Genomic DNA, 26,454 nt, shown 5'->3' on the forward strand with positions numbered 1-26,454 from the left:
TATATTTTAAACAATGTGCTAAATAAACCACATGTTTAGTTTCACAGGTAGCATACAAACGAAAATTATATATTCTGTGATAGTAGGGATGTGTAAATTGTGCACATGTATCTATAAATTTGCAGAATGAACAACGTCCACATGGTCTAGTACCAACTCTTTGTTTACGATAACATAGTCTCCTTTTCAGGGACAAATTATTCTTAAATAAAAATTTTGGTTCCACATCTATCATCTCCTTAACCTGTTTATCACTGGTTAGAATTCCCCAGTATTTCCTTACAATATCCATATACATGCCTACATTTGTAGAATATTTTAAAGGTACTCTCAGTTTAGTGACACTTTCCTTATTGTATAGACATTCTTTCCTGTTCTCAGAAAAGTAATGTTTAGCATTAGACTGTCTTAATTTTACAACCTGCTGAATATTATTATCCAAGAATGATTCAGTGTGCCCTCTGGCCTTCAAATAATTTCTAACTACTTCAGTTCGTTTATAAAAATCGTCATCATGCATATTTAGCTTAGAGGCTCTATAAACTTGTTTTTTAACCACATTTTTAAAAATATGTGGTGGATGCATACTGTTCTTAGACAGAAGATGATTAACATGACAAACTTTTTTATACTGTTTGGTGTATATTTCTCTACTATTCTCAACTACTAATAACACATCAAAGACAAAGGTGGGCCAATAGTGATCTTGGATGCAGATGGGTACAAACATAAAATGCTTGATATGTTAGAGACTGATGGCTTTTATAAGAAAATAAGTTAGTGAGATCAGATTGGTAAAGAGAAAGTTGTCAAAGCAGCATAAAACATGCATTTCTCAATGATTTTTGAGAGCAGAGATCAAAGAATAGTCAGTAGTTATTACTAGTGAAGTAGATGAACCATTTTTATGAAGAAGACAAATTGCGGAGTTCTACCAGATAGATGGGACCTTGCCCTCTTCAATAGATTCATGAGTATTATAAACAAATCAGTTACGGATTAAGCTGACAACTTTATAAACTAAAGTCATTTGTCTCGAGAAGCTGATCTTAATTTTAATTTGCATAGGAGTTTAAATATTTGAATAGTGGTTATTTTGTGAAAGATAAAGATAGCACACTGATGGGATGTAGCAGCGAGGAGTTAAAGTAAATGACAGTTACTAGAGAGTTGTCATACTGACTCTTGAAAGAAATGGACAAAATAATTATCATATGCTCATCAGGTGAAAGAGTTACAGAATGGCATTTGTTAAGAGCAAGAGTAATGATTTTACAAAACTTTTGGGGATTATTCTTTGTTAGATTTGGATTTATAGTATGGTGTCCAGATGTTACCATTAGTTGTAATCAGGCCTTGATTTATAGTGAGTTCCTTAGATGGTTACTTCTCATATTTGACATTTGCATGTTGGTCCCATACAATCCAGTATAACAAGAAACAGAGATGAAATTTTCAGTTTCACCTAGGTCTTAACTATATACTGCAGTGGTGGTGCTACGGTAGCATTGTCGCCTCACAGTTAGACATTGCCCATTCGATTCTCAGTTAGACCGTCTTCTGTGTGGCGACATGCGTGAATGGGTGTTCCTTCGTTGAAGGTTGTGCGTTGGGCCCGGCAAACCAGTACGTAAAAATCTACTGCCAATCATTAGCAGACCAGAGTTCCGCTGTGGCGACCCCTAACCGGGAAAAGCCGAAAGACACACACAAACCTAGGTCTTAACTATACAGAAGAGATTGACCAATCTGCTTCAAGGCATGAACATAAATTTTGGCCCAAACAATGCAGCAGAGACTAGTAGACCTGCGTTTTCAAAGGCATAGTTTTTTTTTTGTTTGTTTGTTTTTAGTGGGGTCAATTCATCCCAACCTATATGTATAAGACTTTAACCCTGTGCCTCCAGACTTGATACAATCAACTCAAATATTGCTGCACCTCAAAATAATAGCAAATTGAGCAGAGACCACCTTTGATGAGTGTACATTCAGCCACGTGCATATTATCCATCACATGACTGTCTTGTGCCTGGTAGGTGTGTGTGTGTGTGTGTGTGTGTGTGTGTGCGTGTGCGTGTGTGTGTGTGTGTGTGTGTGTGTGTGTGTGTGTTAACTTTACTGAACAAGTAAGCACATCTGAAAAAGAACAATTGCTTGGAGGTTTGACCAGAGAAGATTACATGTGAGAGTAGAGAACATTTCTACAGCTAGTACAAAAATAAAACTAGAGACAGGCATACATAATATTATCTCTATAGTTCATAATCTTTGAATAAATTAGTGAGCCAGTCCAGTTTTTGTAATAAGGTTCATTTTCTAGGATGTGTCTAGCTATGGTGGCAGAAATCTTGGAATGTGTCAGCCTTTTTTCCTTTTGCTATACGAGTCATTAAATCTAAACAGCAAATAGATGAAACAAATAAACAAGTATATTAGTTGCTTTGGGACAATAAAACAGCAAGATATACTTACACTTCATTTGTAAACTGCAGCTGTTGTTCTCCAGAATCCCCACCAAACTCTTTTTAGATAGCATTAGTAATTGAGTCACAAGTCAGAATACTTCAGTTGTATAACACTTTGTGCAACGAAATAGAGAAATATGAACCATGTTTTGCATTATAATAGGTTACAACTTACCGCTCTAAGAGCTCCAAGAAGCTGAGAGTATGAGAAGCATATGATGAAGAGAGGTATGATGAAACAGAAAATGAAAAGGAACCAAGTATAGTATTCACTCTTGTATTTGGTCCCAACAGTGTACCAATCAGGCCCACACGAGCACTGTAACCCTTCAGGAATGTACCTGAAATACAACATGCAATGTTAAGTGTCATGCGCTTTTTTACAAAAAAAATAATAATTTAATCATACATAAAGAAAATCTACAGGCAAATAAGTAACAGATGGTTCACTCAAGCTGTAAATTTGTTCTGGGAATCAGTCATTTGCTCACCAAATGATTAGTCAAAGTCCATTCAGTCAAGATTGATTTTTCAATCAAAACAAACTTCAGTGTCCACACAGATTTGATAAACTCAGAATTAGGTACAATAATAAGGAAAGTTCAACTATGCAAGGGGAACACAGGAGCTGTAACACTTCAGTTTGGGCTGCGGTGTCACTTGGTCTGTCAGTCTTAATCAAATGGTCTTTGATAGTTGGTGGTTAAGCATCCAGCATTTATTTCTTCCTTCCCTGCATTTTCACTGAATGTACATTTTTAATTTCAGCCACAGTTCTGTGTCTTAGTACTGATTTACTGCACAATTCCATGCAGTCCTGAAGTTTAATGCTATCTTATTCTGTTAACTAGGAAATCCATTTCAAGTAAGGACTACACTTTTGGTGAATGCCTACTTCCAAACATTTCTCAAATATTATCTTATATTATTATAATGTAGTTAGCTGTTATTTTTGATGACTACAAGTTTACAACCTCACTGCTGTAGTCTAATACTATCTGTTCTGTCTGAAATAGCTTAAGGCGTCTCCATCATATTTCTGCTGTCTGTTTCAGACTGAACATCTTGTCTCACCTTACAAGTCATTTGTTTTGGCTTCTGCTATGCGTTACCTAATGTGAACAACCAATATTCACCTTGGTACCCCTCTTTAGAATGACCACACATATCCATATATGGCTCACTAATACCCTGTGCAGTGGCAGAACCAGCCGACCTCTTTATCCTGAGGCTCCATACGTAATCATGGAAAGCACTTCACCACTGCTTTTCTGTGCTTCTTGCAGTTTGATCTTTAAATATGTTTCTTTACGGAAGTAATACATATGCACAGGATCAAAGACTGCAGCACTTCATCAACTACAATTGTGTGTTGCATAGGCTTTGCATTTATTTAGTGCAGTAATCATGCAACTGCTTGATATTTGCAGAAGGTTCTTTATGATTTTATATACATTTATTTTTCAGTCAGTGCTACTTTTCTGGTCCCCTTTTTCAGTATATATGCCCTTTTTATGCTGGCTTGCTGCAGTCTTCTTCTTTTTAAACCTCTTTATTGAATTATCACTTGTGACATAGGCACATTTACGTTTATATAAAAGTAATTAAACTATATTAACAAGTTAAAATTAACAAGCATTATGCTTCTCATATATTGCTATATATCATATAACCTAAGCAACATTACATAAATTATTCAATTCCTGTCCCTTTTTTAAACAGCGTTATTAAACCATCACTTACGACATAAGCAATCATACATTTATATAAATGAAAATAAACAACACAGACGCAATTCTAGTTGCAAGCATTTTATATCACAAACCATACCGACACACTCCCAGTTGCAAACATTATACATCACTTACAATCTACCCAAGCATTTTCAGTCAAATATTACATAGCTCATTTCAGTCCTGCCTTCTTTTAAACCTCATTTGTCCCCTGTATGTATTTTTCCCACAATTCCCATTTTTCCTATGTAGTTTGCTCCTACCTTTTTCTAAAGATCTCACTTCCAGTTGTTTTATCTCTCTTACTATATTTACTACTTCTGATATAGTTGGGCTAAATTTTGATTTCCATTTTCTAGTAATTGCTTTTTTGGCAGCCACCATAATTAGAGACAACAATACCTTACCATGTCTAGATAATTCTGATTCTGTATCATAGCTCAGACAAATCACCCCCCTTGTCACACCAATCTGCCCACCCTTCATCTCTGACAGTGCATCCCACAGGGAATCCTTAAAGTCTGCCAACTCACTTCACTCCCATAAAATATGTTCCCAATTATCTCTTTCTTCCCTGTCACACCTCCAACATTTACTATCTACCTCAGGAAAAATTCTCTGGAGTCTACTTGACATATAAAAATATGTAAACATTTCCAAGCAAAAATCCTAAATCTTCAAGATTTTGTTGCATATTTGGGAGACATACATATATCCTCACATTGTTTCTTTGTGAATTGCTTATCCAGTCTCTCTTCCCAATCCTTTCTAACCTTCTCTGATTGATTCTTATAGTTATCATGCAATATTTTATACGCTCTATTAATTATTCCTTTTTTAATGGCAACTTCTGTTCTAGATGCTAATAAAAACTCTACCAGTCCTGGTCTTTCATTTCAGGCCCCACGTCCTTTCTCTTAATGTATACTCTGATATCAATCCTTGATAGGGAAGGCAATTTCTAACCTGCAGTCCAAATGAATTCTTGGCATCTTCCCATTCTAGCATCTTTCCCTCTCTATTTATTTGCTCCCTATACCTTGATTCCTTTGCCAGTTTTCTCCAATAAATTTCAGTCCCCTCTTGCCTATTGTCTATACGCCTAATTGCAGTCACCCCTATCATCAGACTCTCCTTTCTCCATTCCTGTGTTGGCTTAGTTCTTAGAATACTTTCTGCTACTTTATGGATATAATAATCTGTATGATTATTGTTATTCCCTTTAAAGGCCTGCATCCAAAATCCATTTCTGTCTTTGTTTCTTGAGTTTCCCCCCATTTCAACATCATCCCTTTCCACTTAGTTTTCTGCTTGTGCTATGTATAGGAGCCTTAACTGTGTAGCTCTGAAGTACTCCTTTAAATTGGGTAATCCCAATCTTCTCTGTTCTACTGGAAGAATCAGCTTATCCCACTTGACTCTTGCCACCTTTTCCTCTCAGATAAAGTCCTTCAGCTCTTTATTAATTGGTATCCACAACTTCTCCTCTGGTTGATAAAAACATGCCTGACCTGTGATTAAGACTAACGAGACTAAAAACATTTTGACTGCTTGTATCTTACTATCCATATCCATATAACAACGCTTCCATTTTCTCAGTTTTTGTATTATCTTTTGCTTAGTGTCTTCCCCCATATCCTTAATTGCCACACCAGAATCATTTTTAATGCATACTCCTAAATACTTAATTTTATCACATCCCTATAAATAAGGATATTGCTGAACCAATTCACGTGTGGGTACGTAATTTACCACTATTGCCTTTGTTTTAGCTTCATTCATTTTATATCCTTGCAGAGATTTAAAACTGTCTTAAAATGTTCCACATCACTGTAATGTCTCTTTCTAGTTTTCTCAGCTATTAAATAATATCATCTGCAAATAGAGCCAGCTTTTCTTGACTATCATACCAATTATATCCTTGAATTTCTGAGTCCCTTATTTTCTTTGCCAATGGTTCTAAATACAATGCAAATAACAAAGGGAAAGAGGACATCCCTGCCTGGTTCCTCTATTCAAGCAGAAATTATCAGAAAGGACCCCGCCCATTTAATTTTAGCATCTGATACCTCATATATCCTCCTAATCAACCTTATAATTTATTTCAGGAAATGCAAATGCTTCCATTGCCCTTCTCATAAAGTACTACAGCTACCACTGCTTTCTTCAAGGATGCTGGTACTTCTCTTAAAATACTGTTAAACAAAACCTTCCAGATCTTTATCAGTTTTTTCCCTCCTAGCTTGCAAACTTCCACAGGAATATCATCTATTCCTGGGGATTTTCCTGTGGATTAGTTATACATCACAATTTTTATCTCATCTCCTCCTATCCTAACCATTAGTAAGTGAGCATCATACTTCTCTAGCCTTGGCATATTTAATTCTTACATACACTTTTCCATTTGTATCTTTTCTTGATTTCCACATTTCTCTGCTTTACCCAGACGTTCATAGAAGTTCCAAAATATTTCTAATACCTCTACAGGGTCTCTTGTTACCTTCCTTATTATAGGCTGCGTAAGCTTGGTGACAGCCCTTACTACTTTCTGTTGCCTGAGTTGTTGTGCTAAAAGTTTTTGTACTCTAGTGTTATTATCAAAAAAACAGTTGTTTAACAGCAATCTTTCTAAACTCATGCATTATATCGAGGTAATCCCTCATTTTCTGCTTAGCGTTCTGCAGTTGATTCTCTTCTTGTTCTATGAGATTCCCCTTATTCTGCAATACTTTAACATTTGTCAGTCTCTCTAATTACTTCTTGTTACTTCTTAACCATAGCTGCCTTTCTTTTATTTCAACCCTATTTTTAAACTCCACCTTAATTTTATCTTACTCTCTAGCTATATTTTCAGAAGAAATTTCTATCCTCTCAAATAGCTTCTTAGTAATCTCCACCACCCATTCCTTAAATTCCTCTCTTTTCAACAGGTGGGAAAGCACCAGTGTCTCATTTTTATTTCATTACCCTGTGTTTTTATTTTAGTTATTATTGGTGCATGATCTGGTTGCGTTGTTGCCTCACAGCAAGAGGTTCTTCGGTTCAATTCTCAGCTAGTGTGTGGGAGTGCCTTCTGTGTGGAGTCTGCATGTCCTCCCCACGGCCGCGTGGCCTCCGAAAGACATGCGTGAATGGGCGTGCCTTCGCTGAAGTTTGGGCATCAGGCTGGTAACTCGGCACCATAAAAATCTACTGCCAATCATTAGCAGACCGGAGTTCCGCTGTAGCGACCCCAAAGCAGAAAAGACAAACATTGGCGCATGATCTGAAATAGTTATTGGGTGCATATCAGGACCTTCAATTAAATGTACATGTTCTTGTGAAATGGAAATTTTGTCTAGCCTAGCCCAGTTTTTTATATCTTGGGGAATAATATGTAAATTCACTCACAACTCCTATTACAGAATTCACATCTTCCATCCCAAATATTTTCATAAATGTATTCAAAAATCTACCCTCCTTTGTTATATTTTCCCTTCTAGGCCCCCCATACACATCTTCACTGCTGCAAATCACATCCCAGTCCCCACCTATAAGTAATATTCCTTGCTGAAGACTGATTATTTCTCCCAGAATTTTCTTACGCTCCATTATAGCTGTTTTAGGTGGAATATAAATACATGCCAGTGTAATCCTTATCCCTTGCCAGTAGACCCTTTGCACTACAAATCTGCCATTATTATCTTTTTTATCCTCTTCTATCACTATTGGAGTTCATCTTGCAATTAATATAAGTAATCCTCTTTTCCTTTGTCCCAGGTATTCCACTGAATAACCATCCTGAAAACCTTTCATTATCAAATTGATAATGTTTAGTTCTTTCTACGTGTGCCTCGTGTAACATAGCTATTTGCACTCTGCATTTTTTAATATAGTTCACTAGTCTTTTTTTTATATTTAACTGTGGGACTGTTGACATTTAAAGACATTATAGAAAACATCATTGCATTAAAAAGTTAATATTCCCACCTTTTATGTATAACACCTTTTTTGTTAAATGTCTAGTTCCAGCTTTTGTGTTAATGCATACACTGTTTGGCAGGTTGAACTTTTATAGAGTTGTTTCTTGTCATATCCATTTGAGCCTATGTCACATCTTACAAAATGTTTTTTTTTTTATGGAAAGCCATCAAACAAAAAACAAACAGAACCTCAATACCCCCTAAAATGTATTAACTTAATACATACAAAACTATGTTCATATTCAAATATTGAAGTTTTACCGTCCTAATAGGAACAAAAGTCCCAAACTGACAGCCACACTCACAGACTTGAGTTAACATAAAAGAAAGGTTATGTATGCTAAAACACATGGTGCAGCTAGTGCTAAGTGGTAATTGGTTTTGTCTTAACTTTATACCTCTCCCAGCTGGGAAACCCCTGAATGTTTTCAGGGAACATTATGTCCTAGCCAATTTCTTTTTTCTTTTTCATTTCCTCAGCCAGCCACACTCCACCAGACTCCAGCCAGCTTCTCTTTATCAGATCATCTCCATGGAGACATGAGAAACAGACAGCCAATTTCTCATTATCAGATTGTTTTCATGGAAGCATGAAGACCAGCTGCAGACTTGCTACTAAGCAAACATGTATTTGTGAGAAATAAGCCTCATAATATTCAATATTCTTTCTCATGTACTTGCTGTCTCTTAAAACTTCTTATCAAATCAGTCTGAGGTCCTTAATCCAGTCATTCCCTATGCAAGAATGAGAAAAAGCAAATTAATTTATCTCTTGTTACACTTTTTTAACCAGGCTTTTTCTTTTATGTTGCAAGAGGAAAGATAGAAAAAGTGAGAAAGAAAAGAAAAAAAAGAACAGAAGTACTGGTTTACAATCCCTATTACACTTAAAATAACTGAGAAAAAATTACTTTATAGCATCTCAAGAAAACCACATACCACAAAAATAGTACTATTTAAGAACAAAATATTTACTTACAGTTAACTTTCTCCTTCTTCTTCCCCTTCCCAAAGCACTTTTCTGAACATTAATGACATGAAGAAGGGCATATGTCCCCCACAAGTCCAATGAATTCTGAAAAAGTCCAATCTTTCCATATTTTCTTTGGACATATTTCAAAAATATAATTATTACATTATAAACCCACATTAAGTTACTGGTTTAAATCCTGTTCATCTCCATCTTCCAAGTCCTGTCTGCTCCATTTCCAACATAGTCACGATTCTTCTAGTCAGCTCTTGTGCTCCCTTCCTTCTCTCCAACATTTTCATTTGAAACCTTGGATAAGGTTTCACAGGTACAGTCTCTCTGTGGTCTTTATTTTTAGAGGAACAAGAAGCAGAATCTCTTTCTGTTTCACAGATCATTTGATTAAGTCTCACAATTACTGTGTAAGAGATGAAAGCAGTTATGTTTTATTATTTTGAATTCTATTAAATTGTGTAGTCATTCACAACTGTGTGGTGTCCTTCGAGCATCTCTGGCCATTTCCTGTGGTTTAACAGTTTGTCTTTTTACTATTTATTATCTGTGTCTCACTACTCTATCTGCCTCCTCCCTTCAGAGTTAATTTTTTATACTTGTACTCAAAGAATCCTTGCTTTTGTACTACAAATGAGGGTCACCATTGTTTATACTGTTCTCTGTTGTGGCCTACTCACTTGACTTCATTTTTTTCTTGGTACATTTGTATTTCTCATTTTTCATCTCACAAATTTCTTCTACTTATAGAGTTTTGATCACTGAGCCTAGCACCAGTGGTACTGGAAGTTAAAACACTAATCCATTGTTATGGGTAATACCTATTCACATTTTTCTTCTGTTCTGCTCAAGTTTCTCATTCTTTTCTTTATCTATAGACCTTCTTGTTTCTTCTGTCACATGACTCTTACTGATTTTCTGCTCCTCTTGCTTTGGCTTTTTCTTATCTGTCAACATGTCCCATGATTCCTTTTCTTTCCTTGCCTTCCATTTCTGCTGTTTCTATGGGGTAGATAGCATATTAGCCTTCTGTCTATATTATCCTGGCAGGCAACAGACTTTTTTCTGACTGGCAGTTATTTATTTTGTCTTTCTTATCATTTCAGATATCTCCAGTGCATGCACTGAATGGTTCTTTAAGATTGTTTTATTGCCTATCTTTTGAGAACCATTAGGTTTCTTCTCTTGGACTGCAACTTTTCAGGCCAACGACTAATCATCTTTGTTTCACTGAAAAAAGGAAGGAAAAGAAAATGTAGCAATAGAAAGGTAGAAAAAGTTGTGGTTCAGAAGTGAGGTTAGACTGGCATTAAAAATTAAGCAAACGTCTTTCAGAGGGCTGAAAAGAAAGAGCAGGAAGTGGTAGAACAAAAAATATGGAGGCTGGTAAGGTGATTAGGAGGTGTGGTCTGAATCTGAAAAATGTGTGACACTTAACATTATGATAAATGTGACTTTCAGTAAATCTGTAGAATTATGACACCTAAATCAGATATCACTTACTGGAGAAACGTGAGAAAACTGATAGGGTTGATCATTTTAGATCAGCAAGATGTAATGTTTTTTTTTTTTTTTTATTAGTAGGTGAGATGGAAAATGCTCAGAGGTGATGGGTATGGAGAGCAGATGGATGGTTTTAGACCAATGATGCTGTTACAGAACTGCAGGCTTAAAGATGTGCTAAAGTCTAGGGCATGATGGATCACATTTCAGGCTATAGTGGATCTATTGAACACACTTTTTAAAATGTCCTTATGAAATATGAAAGTGCACAGAGACTGGAAGTTGTCAACAGTGGTCCTATCTTGTTTGTGTGTTTGCGGGGGGGTGCAGAAATGAGCCAGGAAACCAGCTGCCAGATAATTTAAATTCTAGTTTGCTGAATATACTCAACAGATTATTGAATAAAAACAGTGACCTTTTTTGTTTTTAATTTTTATTTCTTTAGTGCCCACCACAGCTGTCTATTGTCAGCTGTATCCATAAATGACTTTTCTTACAGTTACTGGTATGAAGATAAAGCTCTTAGGTGTGTTATAGGTTAACAACCACAATGTCTTTTTTAAGCCTAGCCATGCATCCCAAATCTCTGACAAGTTCTAGTACTCTTGAAAAGTGTAAGCAGGGGCTTGGCAGGTGAAACATTTACAAGCAGGGGTCTGGGAGATTAACCATTTACAGGCCGCCTGTGTCCATTAGAGACATAGGTGCCAAACCAGTGATGAATTTCCTGTTGCCCATCCAATTGTCCAAGTTACACTTGAATTGTGTGGGGAGCCTGTTCAGAGAAGTGGTAGTCTGTGGGATACAAACCTGTCTCTCCAGCAGTTCACATTTACATCACAGGCAAGGTTTAAGTCTTTAGCATGGGTCATTCTGGTGTTGTTTGTTTTGCAGTTATGCAGGAGATCCATCAGAGAGGGGCCTGACAATGCCTTGTATGCCAGGCATAGATCTCCTATTAACAGTTTGTAGGAGACTGAATACATGGATAGGGCCTTGAGGCTATCTGCAAAGGACATGTTACTTACGCCCTGGATTCTTTTAGTAAGGAACCTCTGTGGATGTTCCACTTGTTGGATATGCCTGGTTAAGTACATACCAAATGGGGTATTGCACTCAATGATAGGTTGATGAATGCTGAATATGGTTGTGCCTACTCAGCCTGGTGGACTTCTTTGAGAAGTTTGCATATATGGATTCCTGCTACTTTGAGTTACACTTTCTTCAAATGAAATGGGATGGGAATTTACTGTTGATTTCCAATTTTGTCAACTTCTTTTTTTTTTTTTTTTGCAAGATGTTATATATCAGGGTTGTGATAAGTGTATGATGCTGTTTTGATTGCTGGGGGTGCTACAGGGCTGATTTTTATCAAATTATGATTTTGGTTATATTTCTAGGTGGTATTAGTTAAATGTTTCCTAGTGCTGGTATGTGCTTTTGCACAAGAGTGCAGCTAGGGGTGATTTTCCCTTTCCTTCGTTGTCGTGTGATCTTAGAGTTCATATATATAATAAGCAGGGAATATGGGGAGGTCCAGGGGGCTTGCTCCTGGAAAAATCACTTTGTTCTTATTTTTATATATAAGGAAATATTTTTTTATGTGCCTTGATCTTTTGAATATTGAACTGTCCCAATCTTTTTGCCTTTTATTTTTGTGACATAAGCACTCCTATATTTACTGTCTATATCAGTTGTTCAAGGTAGACATGAATGAATACTGCTGATGAATGCTGAATACAGTGGAACAATGACTTCTTTGGATGTAGATGCCATACCTTTGTTTATAAGTTGCACAACATAAAACAATTTCTCACCACTGTATACATGCGATGGTCAAAGGCTAGATTACTGTCTATGTGTGTCCCCAAGACCCTGATCACTGAGTCAGCTCTTAGGGGTGTGTTATCAATATGATAGCTTCCAAGAGTGGATGACTTCCCAAAGGATATTATTATGCATTTCTTGGCATTTAGTTTTAGTCCATGGCTCTGGCACCAGTTGTTTGTCTGTGTCAACCCTTCCTGGAGAACATTTTGTCAGTGGGCAATTCAGTGAAATTTCCTAATTTGCAATCATCTGCAAATTTAATCAGCCAGTGGTCATTGATGTTGGCCTTGACTTCAGAGAAGTAAATGCCAAAAAGGAGTGGTCCAAGACCAATCCCTGAAGGACTCCACTTGTGACTTGCCTCTTTGTAGAGATGGACATCCCAAGTGTAAATTCCTGTGTCCTGTCTGTAAGCAAGCTGGCTATCCACCGGGTGACATAAGGGTTTTTACCTAACCTCTGAAGTTTGTCAACAATGCCCTAGTGGCGGGTTGAATCAAATGCCTTGGCCAGGTCAAGGTAGACAGTGTGAACCATTTTACCCTCATCCATTGCTTTGGTGACCTTCTCAAAGAAGTCCACTAGGTTGAGTACGCGTGACCTGCCCTTGATAAAACCAAACTGGTTTGGGTCCAGTGTCTAGAGGTTAGATTTGCATATGATGATTATGTTTCACTTAATCTTGCAATTACTTTTGTGGTTTCTTTTTATGTCTGCAATAAATAATACTGGATAACTCTAAATAATTTTTGTCATTTTTACAAGTAGTTCATGGCCGATTTATAACATTATCTTGAATGTCATACCGAGGAACCACAAATGATGGAACCCAAATGGAAGAGCATAAGTAGCTTGAAAAAGAAAAAAAAAATAAAAGCATATTTTTTGGAAGGGGGCTGCAGGGGGACAAGCTCCCAAGCCACCTAACAAATAGCAACTTCAAGATAACAACCAAAGTGAGATAAGGACAAATTATTTATCTATCACTCAGGAAAAGTAAGTAAAATTTAATCAGCTGATTTCCACTCAACTCTACTCATTTTTCCTGTCTGAAAAATAGCAAATAAATAACAGCGATATAAGTGAATGGAGCTTATCCCCCTTCAAAAGTGGATCTTTTTCTTTTCTCTTTCTTTTTTTTTTCTTTTTCAAACTGTTTATGATCATCTATGTGGCTTTGATCATTTGTAGTTCTAAATTATGACATGGCAATGAAATTTTTCCCTTTGACCTAGAAAATGGATTATAATTTTCCTAAAAATGCCATTCTGCTTTGAATTCCTATTCATTTAACATTTGAAAATCAGAAAAAGAAAGGAATTTAGGGGTTGCATGCAGTCAATGATAAAGGGAAGATGGAGACAGAGTGCATTATTGGAATAATTGGTCCAGGGAAGTAAATATTGTGAGAAGAAATATCCAGGGAATTGTTATGGCTAGGCTTGTATAGGCCCTAGGGCCGGTAGCCTAGTACCAGCCTATGAACCTATAAGTCCTTTTCTCTGTCTCTGCATAAACATGTTTGTTTATTTATTTATTTATTTAGTTAGTTATTTATATTTGTTTACTGGGGCACTGATCAGTACTGACCAATTTCCTGCACAGCCTGGGAGACTGATTTGTCCACACAAATCTTCTGTTTCCGATAGGAGAAAATGGTGTTTTTCATAAGTTTCTTGTAAAAACCACCCCAAGCACATAGATGGATAGGTAGATGGATAGATAGATAGATAGATAGATAGATAGATAGATAGATAGATAGATAGATAGATAGATACTCCTGATGTGTGTGTGTGTGTGTGTGTGTGTGTGTGTGTGTGTGTGTGTGTGTGTGTGTGTGTGTGTGTGTGTGTGTGTGTGTGTGTGTGTGTGTGTGTGTGTGTGAGTGTGTGTCTGTATTTGTGCTTAAATTATATATTATGGCATATATTATGGAAGCGATATCACAGATAGCTGGACAACACTCTGTATTAGCGAGCTGGTAATGACAATTTAATGATGCATCCGTAACTTGCTTCAGCAAACTCAGGAAGTCAGAAGCTTTAAAGAGGTGTCAGGGCAACAGCCCACACAGAGCAAGACATGGAGATATATCTGATGACGTAACATCAATGCAGATATGACGTTAAGACCTGAGGCCTGCATCCATGAACTTTTAAATACAGGCTGACTGGTTGGAAAGTTGTGAAAAATTGAAAAGGTACTGAGTAAAATATTATTGTATATAATTCTGAAATGCCAGTGTATGATGCTTATTATTTTTTTTCATTCTGTTTGTTTTTTAATGTTCCAGCTGGAATAATAAACCTATTGTTTTCATATATTTATACCTTCAGTCCTTAAATAGGTCCCTTCTCCATAGCCATTGCTCTGGACCTCTAAGTTGGTTTTAAGTTTTCTAGAGTCTTGCATTCTTTCCTGACTTTTGAGTTGGGCTACACAGGCCTTTCTTTTTTATACACCTTTCACTCACATATATGTTCAGTTTCAGACATACTTTAAGCTCCTTTAAATGGGGTATCTGCTTGTAAACTCATATATGTTGACACTTTAATGGAGAAAACCACCACAGAATGTCATAATATATATCTGATAAAGTCTGTGAGTAATATATTAAAGAACAGAAGTACTTACAAGTTATTTGGTGTACTGTTTGCTTTCCTGTTGCTGACTTGGTATATGAGTGCAGTTCAGCTGACTATGGATAAAGCAATTCAAATGGTTTCAACTGTGCCTTGATCTGTTAAATAATGAACTGTTCAAATATTTTACTGATCACATCAAGTTATGCTGGTCTGTATTGCTGACACCTCTATAGAGATGAGTATTCTTTTAGTAGGTAGCATTTAAGATTTCTTGTAGGGCTTTGTAGGTATATTTTATATTCTTTTATTTTACTATCCTGGTAGTGCAGTGTTTCAGGTATATTTATCTTTACTTTGACTGTTAAGTAAATTTTGTTTTGGCTTTTAATAGCTTTGTTTTGAAAGTGCCAGCTTTTATTATGTGAAAGATAGTGATACAGAGGAGATAGGGAATATGCCCTTTCCCTGCTGCTATGCACTCTTGGAGTTGGTATACTTAAGTAGCAGGGGGCATTTGGGAGATTGCTGGGGGACTTGCTCCCTTGCAAAAACCATTTACTTTGGTGTTTGACTGTTTGTATATGTGACTGTTTTTTGATTGAATGTGCTGTGGGGGGGGGTCTACTTCATAAGATCGACAGATCATTTGATCAACATTCATTTGGTTGACAGCTCATTTGGTCGACAACCAGTATTCAAGGCACTTAACAGGGATTTTCCCCCCTCCCCAATGTTGTGTGACCCTGGAGTTGTTATATATAGTTAGGGGGGGTGTGGGGGCATGATTGAGTGTGGAAGATGTGTTTGCTATCAGCACATAGTAAAAGGTGACAAATTCACTTTGAAGTCACTTAACTTTACTATTCGCTTCCGGGGACCTTTTGATTGTAACTCCACTAATGTAGTTTATTTAGATGTGTGCTCTCATTGTGAGGCTTTCTACGTGGGGAAAACTACTAAAAAGCTTAGTGACAGAATCAAAGAACATTGTCAAGCTTTAAGAAAAGGGGATTGCAAAACCGCATTAGTGAAACACAGTAAACCAAGCCGACAATGTCAGAATTTTAGATTCTTAGTTTGAGAGAGAGTCACCGCACTATATGGCGATTGCAACTCCCAGCTCAAAGTTGGAGGGTTTAAATAGCAAGTGAGATTCCAAGCTGACATGCCCTCTGGGCTTAATGGTCATCTGAATGTTAAAAGCTATCTTAAGTGGATCAGATAAGACATGATGTCACTGTTTTGTAATGAGAATCTATTTTTGTAATAAGCCAATGGTTTATTACTACTGCACTTCTGAAGAAGTTCAGTTTAAAGCATTAACAAACGAAAGTGCTCAAATATGTTTGCCTTTATCCAGTTTTCAGAGTTTTATCGGCTTTATCAACATTAAACGTTTTTCAGATATTAAGTTTTCATGGCTTTGTCTTCCATTTTCAAAAGTTATTTTTTATTTTTATAGTTTAAGGTATAATTAGCTGGAGTGACTTTAGATGAGCTGTGTGGATCTGCAGCGTGTATGAGTGGAGGCAGAGTAGGTGTTGCCTTGTGTGTGCTGAGACTGGGATCTTTTACAGTGAGTTCTAGGAGGTTTTGGCAGATTTCTTTACAGCTTCAGCATGCTATGGGCCCTAGTGGTATGTTGTGATGATTGTGTTACTGTGGAGGTATGATGCTTACAAACAGTAGGTTGATGCAAGAGGTTTGCCTCTATATTTCTTAAATATTTACATCTCAACATATGTTGCATTATCAATTGGTAGCATGAAGCAGTTGCTACAAAGCTTTAGAACACCAAATATGATCAGGCAAATCAAATTTAGATATACTGAGTCAGATGAAGTCATTATTTTGTAGAGAGATGAAACAGCTTACTGATTAAAGTTTGTGGGTATTTTCATCCTTCATGGATCCTTAATATCTTCCACTTTCTTGGAAAATACTGTTGTTGCTTCTTCTTCTTTTTCTTCAAAGATGTAGAGGAATCCTGAGCTCCCAGGGAAGAAATCTGCTACCAGAGGTCTATCAGATGTTGGTCTTTCTGTTTTTTTTTTTTGAAGACTGATGAGGTGCTGCTTAGTGATTGTGTACTTCTTTTGAAGGGTAGCACTAGATCTTATTAATTTTTCAAACATTTTCTCCATATTTTCTAGACGTACTCAATGTCCACAGTCAGTATGCACACAGATTCAGTTTCACATATTGCCAGCTACACACTTAATAATTAACAAGCTCCTTAACACAGTACATTTCATGAGAAATATCTTGCACACTCTACAGACTGTTTCTAGGTTGGGAATACTTGGGAATATAACTCATGGAAGTAGGCAGATTTCAGTAAAGTCCACAGTATAGAAAAGAGGTGCATTGTTCCTGCTGAGCACAGCAATGTTGTATGTAGGGTGGTTTGCAACAGCCAAGCAATAATGTAAGCCAAATTTGTCATTTAAGTCAAATTTGTCATTTAAAATCATATTTATTGACAAATAAATGAACTCCAAAAGAGAAATGCAATTCTTATCAAGTAAGCTGGTCTTCAGTCCTGGATAAATAAATTTACCTTTCAGTCAGGCTTTTTCACACTACAGCAATATTCTACATTTAGATGCAGTGTTCCTTTCTAAACAGAACTCTGCAGAGTAGCTGGCAAGCAAGAAACAGTATCTACAATGGAACTCTAGAGACCAGAGAAATTCTCTTCTTGATTCCAGGACCAGGGAACAGCAAAACAGTCTCACTTTTAGTAATAAGTACATCTGGCTTCTCCTTTCAAGGGTCAAGTCCCTTCTCTTGTAGTTCTATCTTCTGGATTACCTCCATTCTTCCTTCTGGTCTATGAACCTCCAAATGTCAAATTTGCTGTGCACTAGGGCTCTGTACTTTGAATACTACCACATGAAACTATCCATTAGTACCTGTTTTTTTGTCAGGGAGTTGCTTAAACTGATAGAGCTGCTTTCGATTTTACTTGCTCCATTTTGTTTTCTGTTTTAAAAAATCTGCTTAGCCTAGTATTTGTGTTCTGTCTGGCAGATAAACACTTAAATTACCAAGGCTGAACATTTCACCTTTTTTTCCAACTGGTTAATTTGTCTCTTAAGTGATACCTAAATGTCCCCAGAATTTCTGGGTCTTTGTCGTTTCTGAGAAGAGTCAAGATCTGCAAAAACTACAAGCATCGTTGGTGACTATTTTTTGTCTGTGAGCTGCTTGAACTGATAGAGCAACTTTCTGCTTTACCTGCTCCATTTCTGTCTTAAGAAATCTGTTTGACCTGGTGTTTTTGCTCTGTGTGGCAGATCGACACTTAAATTACCTAGGCTGCATATTTCACATGATTTGTTTCATTGGTTAATTTGTTTCTTGAGTGATGCTTAAATACAAGGTGAATTTCTGGCCTTTGTCTTTCCTATTAGGACTCAAGGCCTGCAAAAACTACAAGCAATGTTGGTGATTTTCTGTTGAATAAATAAAGTAAATCTATATTTTTGTCTGTAAGTTGCTTAAATTAATAGAACTGCTTTCTGTTTTATCTACACCATTTTGCTATCTGTTCTAAGAAATCTGCTTGGACTGGTGTTTTTGTTCTATATGGCAGATAGACACTTAAATTACCTGGGCTGCACATTTCACATGTGTTTGTTCATTGGTTAATTTGTTTAATCTTGGGTGATACTTAAATACACATAGAATTTCTAGGACTTTGAATTTCCTGATAAGACTCAAGACCTGCAAAAACTTCATGCACTGTTGGTGACTCCCTGCTGATTATTTTCCCACCCAATCCTCCTATTCCTTGATCTGCTTTTTAAACTAGGTGATTTTAAGCTGCCCACCCTTACCGTAAATCAAGCTTTATAGGCTTCTCCCTTTCCACACTGCTGTTTATATATTGAATTTTTTTATTTACATTTCCTTGTGCTTATTTTAAAAAAGTGCATTTTGCCTCTAATTGTCTGTTCTATGATTTATTTGCTCTGAATTCATTATCTAGCTAGCTGTTGGATAAAGTCGTTTATTTTTACACTCTAGCAAGCTCTTTTCTGTGTTTTTACATGAAGACGGCAATGGATTTTCCATCTAGTGGCAGTGGGTGGTAGCCTAGTCTGAATAGTTTGGGTAAACACTCTAGAGGTTTCTGCATGTAGTTTTATTGGCTTTTGGACTTATTAATCAGCTTGCTTTGTTTTTAGTGCCTTTATAAATTCTATGCAATCAAGTGGCTCTTGACTCATTTCTACAAAATAAAGTACTTCTATTGAATAATCACACTTTTATAAGCTGTTTAAAGTACACTGCTGTATATGTATCTTTAAGATTGTTTGTGGTAGCATTTCACTCCAGACACTGTTTTACTGTGCTTTTACATTAGGAGGACTGGGATTATTCATCTAGGGGCAGTAGGTGTTTACCTGGCCTGTCTGAGTTGAGAAATACACAAAAGGGTGCTAAGTGTAGCTGTTTTATTGGCCAGAGGGCTCAGCAGTCAGTTTTCTCTCTTTCCAATGCTGCTGCAAATTTGGCAAATTTGCACGGAGCTGCTTGCTGTGCCAGTGCCCCATATAGATGCAAACATCAAGAAACAGTGCTTGTTTTCATTATACTGTAAAAGTTCATTGTGCTAGTTACCTTATAATAGCACCCATGACTATTGCTGCTCAGAGAGCATCTGATTTGGCACTGGGCAGCATTGCTGGTTAGGTTAGCTGCAGATTACACCAAGTAAGCACCTTTCCCTCATCCAGTTACAAAGACCCTCCACTCCTATCCTTTCAAGTACACATTAGGACCTGCAACCATGGAGAGGCACTTTCCTGCTATCTCTGCATCCAGCTTGGAGGACATGAACATCCTGAGGCAATGTAACAATTGCCTTGTGTAGACTGACAGCCACTTAATTCTCGAACAGACAAATACAGTATTTGAGAAATGTAGTTATACATTGCAAAGGAGGCAAGACTCTCACATAGAGACACAAAAAGCAACAAACAGGTAGTCAGTGGCTCACATACATCACTCACTGCACCTGCAAAGGACCACACACATAGACCCACATATGTGGAGGTGCTTACATGTAACTTACCCAAACCTCAAAAGCCTATCAGGTGCAGTCCTTAGAAAGTGTGCATGTACACAAACAAGACAATTCCCATGACAGCACATAAAGCCACATCTCATTGTGTCTCCACTACCAAGCCCATAAGGTAAAACACTTCACAATGCAATATTCTGGTCATAGGAGACTCCACTGGGAGACACAGTGATATCCCTCTTATCAGGCTGGATAAGTGGAAGGTTACAGTTAGTTGCCTGTCAGGGGCCAGGATTCATCAGATTACACAAGCACTCATAGGATTATAGGAAGTTACTAGGCTATTAGCCCTAAGGCCCTTACAAGCCTAGCCAAGTATTTAGCCCATATTCCAACAAGTCAGCATCATATGCTACAGTCCAGCAGAGACACAGGTGGAATCTCATGATTATATTTTCTGTTCCACATCCAGTTATCCAGGTTTGCACGTAAAAAGGGTTAATGAGGTAATCTGCTTGATATGGAGAAGGGGTCTATTCTATAAAAGGGGGAGTCTCTGGGATACAAATCTGTCCCACCAACAAGTCCTATTGATGTCACAGACCAAGTTGAGATTGCACATGTGAGTTACTTGAGTGGAGCTTGACTTGTGGATATGCACCAGTCCCATTATGGCGGGTCTGAGATTGCTTTGTATGCCAGACAGAGATCACCTCGGAGGAGTCTGTAGGAGACTGAGTAGAGGGGCAGGTCCTTTAGCCTGTCTGAGCAGGATAGATGTTTGAGGCCCTGGATTCTGCTGGTGAGGAACCTCTGTGGTCTGTCCAGCTGTTGCATGTGCTTTGTGAGGTATATGCTGCATGTGCTTTGTGAGGTACGTGCCGAAAAGGCATTGCACTCAATAATGGATCTTATAAGGGTAGAATACAGGGATGTTATGACCACCTTGTCCCTGGATGAGAAACCCTTACTAATGAGGTGGGCCATGTAGAAAGCATTCTGTACAACGGAGGCAATATGGTGGTCAAAAGTCAGTTTACAATCAACCTGGGTCCCCAAGTCTCTCACAACTGATTGCATGCTTAGGACCTTATTATCAATGTATTAATTTGTGGGGACATCTCTCTCACCAAAGAGGATGATGATGCTTTTTTTGATATTCAGTTTGAGGCCATTATTATGGCACCAGTTATTTGTTTCGGTGAGACCCTCTTGGGGAATGTCCACATCACTAGGGAAATTGATGACAGCACCCAGCTTGCAGTTATCTGCAAACTTGGTCAGCCATATCCCACTGGTTTTTGGCCTGCATCTCAGAAAAGTATATCCCAAACAGCAGAGGCCCCAAGACCGATCCCTTGGGTACACCGTTAATTATGGGTCTACTGCTTGAGGTAGTTTCCCCTATTTTGACTAGGTGGGTTCTATCAGTGAACCAGTTTGCTACCCATCTGGTAACATATGGATTGATGCCTAGTTGAGATAATTTATCTATTATACCTGAGTGGGGAATAGTATTGAAGGCTTTGGCCAGGTCAGGGTAGGTGGTGTGCACCGTCTTCCCCTCATCCATGGCCTTGGTGACTGACTCAATGAAGTCGACCAAATTTGACAGGCATGACCTCCCCTTGATGAAACCAAACTGTGTGTAATTGAGTGTCTGGTTGCCAATGTCCTTGTTAATGAGGTCCATGATAATCTGCTCCATGGCTTTGCAGATCAGGCTAGTTAGGCTGATGGGTCTATAATTTCCTGGATTGGTGAATGCTCCACCTTTGTGCAGAGGGATGACAGTGGATGTCCTCCACTCAGCTGAAATGAAGCCAGTACTCAGGCTTTGGTTGAATATGGTGCCTAGATCACTTACCCCTAAGTACCATTATGACTTAGTCATAGACAGTATGGGCATGAATAACCTGAGATGATCCTCCTTTGACTATATGAAGAAAGACATGATTGAGCTCTCAGATTATGTGTCATAGGCAGGTATGAGCCTAATATTCAGCAGCATTCTACCATCTCCAAGGATGATGCCACAATACCAGCAGAAAACGACCGACTTTAACAACTGGCTTAGCTACTGGTGTCATTCCAAAGGGATCCAATACATGCCCCACTGCTTTGGCAGGGATGGTCTTCTTCTGTCACCTTTAGGCTTTTGGATATTGGCAAAAAACATTATCCACCTCTATAGTGCCCTTTTTTGGAATTGCCAAACAGACAAACCTTCCAACCTATGAATCCCTTGCATGACTATAAGCAACTGCATAGAAAAGGCAGTACCAGACCAAAATAAACTCAGGTCAAACTGCAAAAACAAGTCACCCTGGTGGACCCCTGGTATTAATAGGTTGTACAACAAAAGAAAGAAAATTCTGTTGAGAAGTAAGAGGGAATGTGCACAGCAGAGCAAGAAATCCCTCATTAGTCTAAACAAGTGAATCAGGGAACTAGTCAAGTCTCTCAAAGCAGACTTTGAGGTAAATGTAGCCTGCAAAATTAAGGATAACCATAAGGTATTTTTCAGTTATGTCTGCAGTCTTAAGGACAGCACCCAACAATGTGCAGGATTATTTGTAGATGGCATCACCTACAGCTGTCCCCCAAGAAATGCCCTCCACCACTCTGCTGCCAACTATCACTAAAGAACAGATAGCCACTGTGCTCTCTAAAGCTAATAAAATGGCTTCAATGGGGCCTCACAATATACCAGGTTGCCTTTTACACAGTTTAAATCAGGACTTTTCAGGTCCATTAGAATCTCTGTTTATCCACAGCCTCCAGACTGGGCTTTGTCTCAATAGAGTGAAAGACAGCAACAGTCATCCTTCTGCATAAAGGGGGATCATCTACTAACCCAGAAAATTACAGACCCATAAGTTTGACTAGTTTTATATGTAAGGCCATGGACTTGATAAATAATGCATAAGAAACCTCCAAACATGGGACCTGACCCAATTCAGCTTTGTCACAGGCAGGTCATGCCTACTGAATCTGATGGATTTCTTTGAGAAAGATACTAAGGTCATGAATGAGGGTAAAACAGTAAAGCTGCCTACCTCAACCTGGTCACGGCATTTGACACAATTATCCACCCAAGCATTATAAATAGACTCACAAAACTGGGCATAAATCTATACGTCACTAGATGAATAGCAAATTGGTTGGAGGTTAGATGATGGTTAACTAAGACTCAAGGTACAGGGTTTGATTCTTAACTTTGAGAAGGGAAATTTGGCTAGGCTTAAAATGTCCCAAAAAGGCAGATAGTCTAGTACTAATCTATGAACCTATATGTGGTTAAATTGGGTGAATCCAGATCCAGAAAAAATCCAGTTACTAGTGGTGTGCCACAGAGCTCAGTGCTAGGACCACTCCAGGTTTGGAATATACTTCTCTGAAGTCAAGGTTAATATGAAAGGCCTCTAAACGACTACAAGCTGGGGGCAATCATTGAATCCCCCAACAATGTAGATATCCTTCAGGAAGGTCTAGATCAGACAAATAATTGGTGCCAGAACCATGGCCTAAAAATAAATGTGAAAAAATGCATTATCATGTTCTTTGGGGAGTCAAATATCCCTGCAAATTACAACACTAATAGCACACCCCTAAAAGTAGACTCAGAGGTAAGAGATCTAGGGTACACAGATAGATAGTAGCCTGAACTTTGACCATCACGTGTCCACAGTGGTAAGGCACAATTTATAAGTAAAGGTATAGCATCCAATCCAAGAAAATTATAATCCCACCGTACTCAGCCCTCATTAGAGCAGTAATCAAGTATAATACACCATCTGGTATGTACTTAACTAGGCACTTACAGCAGCTGAAATGACCTCAGAGGTTCCTCACAAAGAAAATACAGGGTGTAAATAACATGAACTATGCAGATAGACTAAATGCCCTATCCCTTTACACTGTCTCCTACTGACTATTAATGGGTGACCTATGTCTGACCTACAAGGCACTCACAAATCCAGCCCTGATGGAGTTGCTACACATCCACAAGTCAAACAGTATGAGGGTCACCTGATCTAGCGATTTAAACTTAGCGACTCAAACAAAACATGCTGGAGAAACAGATATATATCTCAGAGATTGCCCCTTCTTTGGAACAGGCTTCCTATCCTGGCCCTCTTCAAATGCAATTTGGATCAATGGATGGGGAATCACAAATTCACATCTGGGGTAGTATCTATGTTCCTTATGGACAGAGGCAATATGTAAGATACTCAATGCACAGACACAAATCTATACCATCATCTTGCCCCTATGGACTATATATTGGGTAAAATCAGGTTATATTGGCTAAGCTTGTAAAGGCTCTTAAGCTGTTAGCCTAGTAATCTCCAATGAACCTAACATTACAATATTAATCTTCTTAAAGGACCATCCCCCACCATATTATTTGATCCTTCTAGGATAGCACTTTTAAGGGAACAGCCCACTACATGTTGTATTGTCTGTCTCTTCTCCAACTTTGTGTAATCGTGAGGTTTATATATGATAAGGCTGGAGTTGTGGTTGAAAAGGGTCCTCTACCACCTCATGTGCCTGGTGACAAAACAAAACTAAACAAATAAATAATTAATGATGTGGGGTTGAAATCTCTCACATGGGAGCTGCAGTATAGCTTGCCCCCACAAAAAAAAAAAAAAATTCTCTTTTTATTGCACTTTATTTCTTAATTTAAGAAAATAAATGTAACTTGTGCTGCAGTGATATAACGTACTATAGATAAATCCCTATACTAACTTGGTTTTCTGAGGTATAACTCATTGAAGTTATAGGGTCATATCTTACCTAAATGCAATACTGTTTCTGCCTAACATTATATTTCCAAAGGTAGAATTATCTTGCATAAGACCATTCTGCTTTTGGGAGACGACTGTAACACTCATTGTCTACTCTTAGTAGCTGCATTAATATTCTAACACTCTGATAGTGAAGCCTTTTTTTCATGGAAACTCTGTCGATACTATTATTGTATCTCCAGGAAACTTACTGCATGGTGCCCTAACAAAGAAGTACTATTCTTAATAAATTTACAGGGAGCTGTGTGTATGGGTTTAGCATTCTGCATTTCTGTCTTGTAAATAGCTGTCATCCAGGACTTCTGCGCAAATACATTTATAACTTTTGACTTCCTGCATCATTTAATTGAATCTCCTACTCACAACTTCACTTTCATCTCTTCATTCTTACCGTCTGTCTTTCATATTCAGAACTCAACAAACTAATGCTGGTCCAAAATAATTGGCTGAAAAAATCACTGAAACCTTAGCCCAAAACATTCTAAACAACACATGTAAAAACAGAAGATTACAGAAGATCACAAGTACATCAACTTGCAACATGAAGAATCACACAAAGCATTAAAGCATCAATTTTGCAGGGGAGCAGATGGGGGCTATGGTGATAAGTATTGTAGAGCTGTTACAAGTCTGTCTGTCTATACTGTGAATATGCCACTTTAAGCAAAACTGTAGCTAGCTATTTTTGCATGTGGTAAAGTCCCATTAAGTGGCACCCATCCAAAAAACTGTAAATTAATAAATAACCTCTGTTCTTTTCAACTGTAACAATCTGCTTGCTACATTTGTAGCAAGCAGATTCTGCACTTGGTACCATACTCATGGTGTTACAGTGCTTCAGTTTTGATTGCAAATGCAATAGTGACATTATAAATACTGGTATGCATTGAAAAGTGATTATGCCCCCTAACACTTTACTCCTCTGGAGGGTGCCCCCTTCACCCCTCCCTAGCTACACTACTGACTTTAAGACAAATGCATAGCATTGTCATTTGAAGAAGTACTGTATCCCATAATGCAGTGAGTTTAATACCAGTTGCAAATGTATTCACTATCATTGAACTGTTAGAAACTAAAATTAACAACCATACTAACAAATATGTGAAAAAAACACCCAAAACCTCGTGCCATCTATAGGGTTAAACCGTTCCTGATAGTCTCAACTAGAGCACAAATTGCCACAACCTGTCTATTCCCTTCTCTTCTCTATGCCACTCCTGACTGATAAGGGACACCCATTATTTGATAAAAAGCTAAAATGGTGTCATATGGGGTGCTTAGTGGTTAACTCTAAGAAATGCAACACCACCATAATATTCTACCCCTAAACAACACTCCAAGTACCCCACTTTGACACTAAACCAGTTAAACTTTAATTCATTGTAAGCATCCAGCAGAACATGGAATCAGATGTAACCAGGCTAAAGCGTAATAGCCTGGAAGATGGTGTACAGTTCCATAAATTGGACGGCGCAGTGGTGCAGCGGTAGCGTTGTTGTCTCACAGCAAGAGGTTCTCTGGTTCAATTCTTGGCTGGAGTGCCTT

General features: G+C 37.9%; 1 protein-coding gene across 1 annotated transcript in view; it reads right to left on the reverse strand.

Moving 5' to 3' along the window:
• OPN1SW (opsin 1, short wave sensitive) overlaps positions 1 to 26,454 on the reverse strand; it is a 111,971-nt gene that overhangs the window by 43,603 nt on the left and 41,914 nt on the right. Inside the window, exon 3 of the mRNA XM_044087148.1 lies at positions 2,641 to 2,806. Coding sequence (XP_043943083.1) covers positions 2,641 to 2,806 — 166 coding nt within the window. The remainder of the gene's footprint in view (positions 1 to 2,640; positions 2,807 to 26,454) is intronic.

This window comes from Protopterus annectens, chromosome 11.part0 (assembly GCF_019279795.1).
Source record: "Protopterus annectens isolate FY-2018-M chromosome 11.part0, PAN1.0, whole genome shotgun sequence".
Lineage (NCBI taxonomy): Eukaryota > Metazoa > Chordata > Ceratodontiformes > Protopteridae > Protopterus > Protopterus annectens.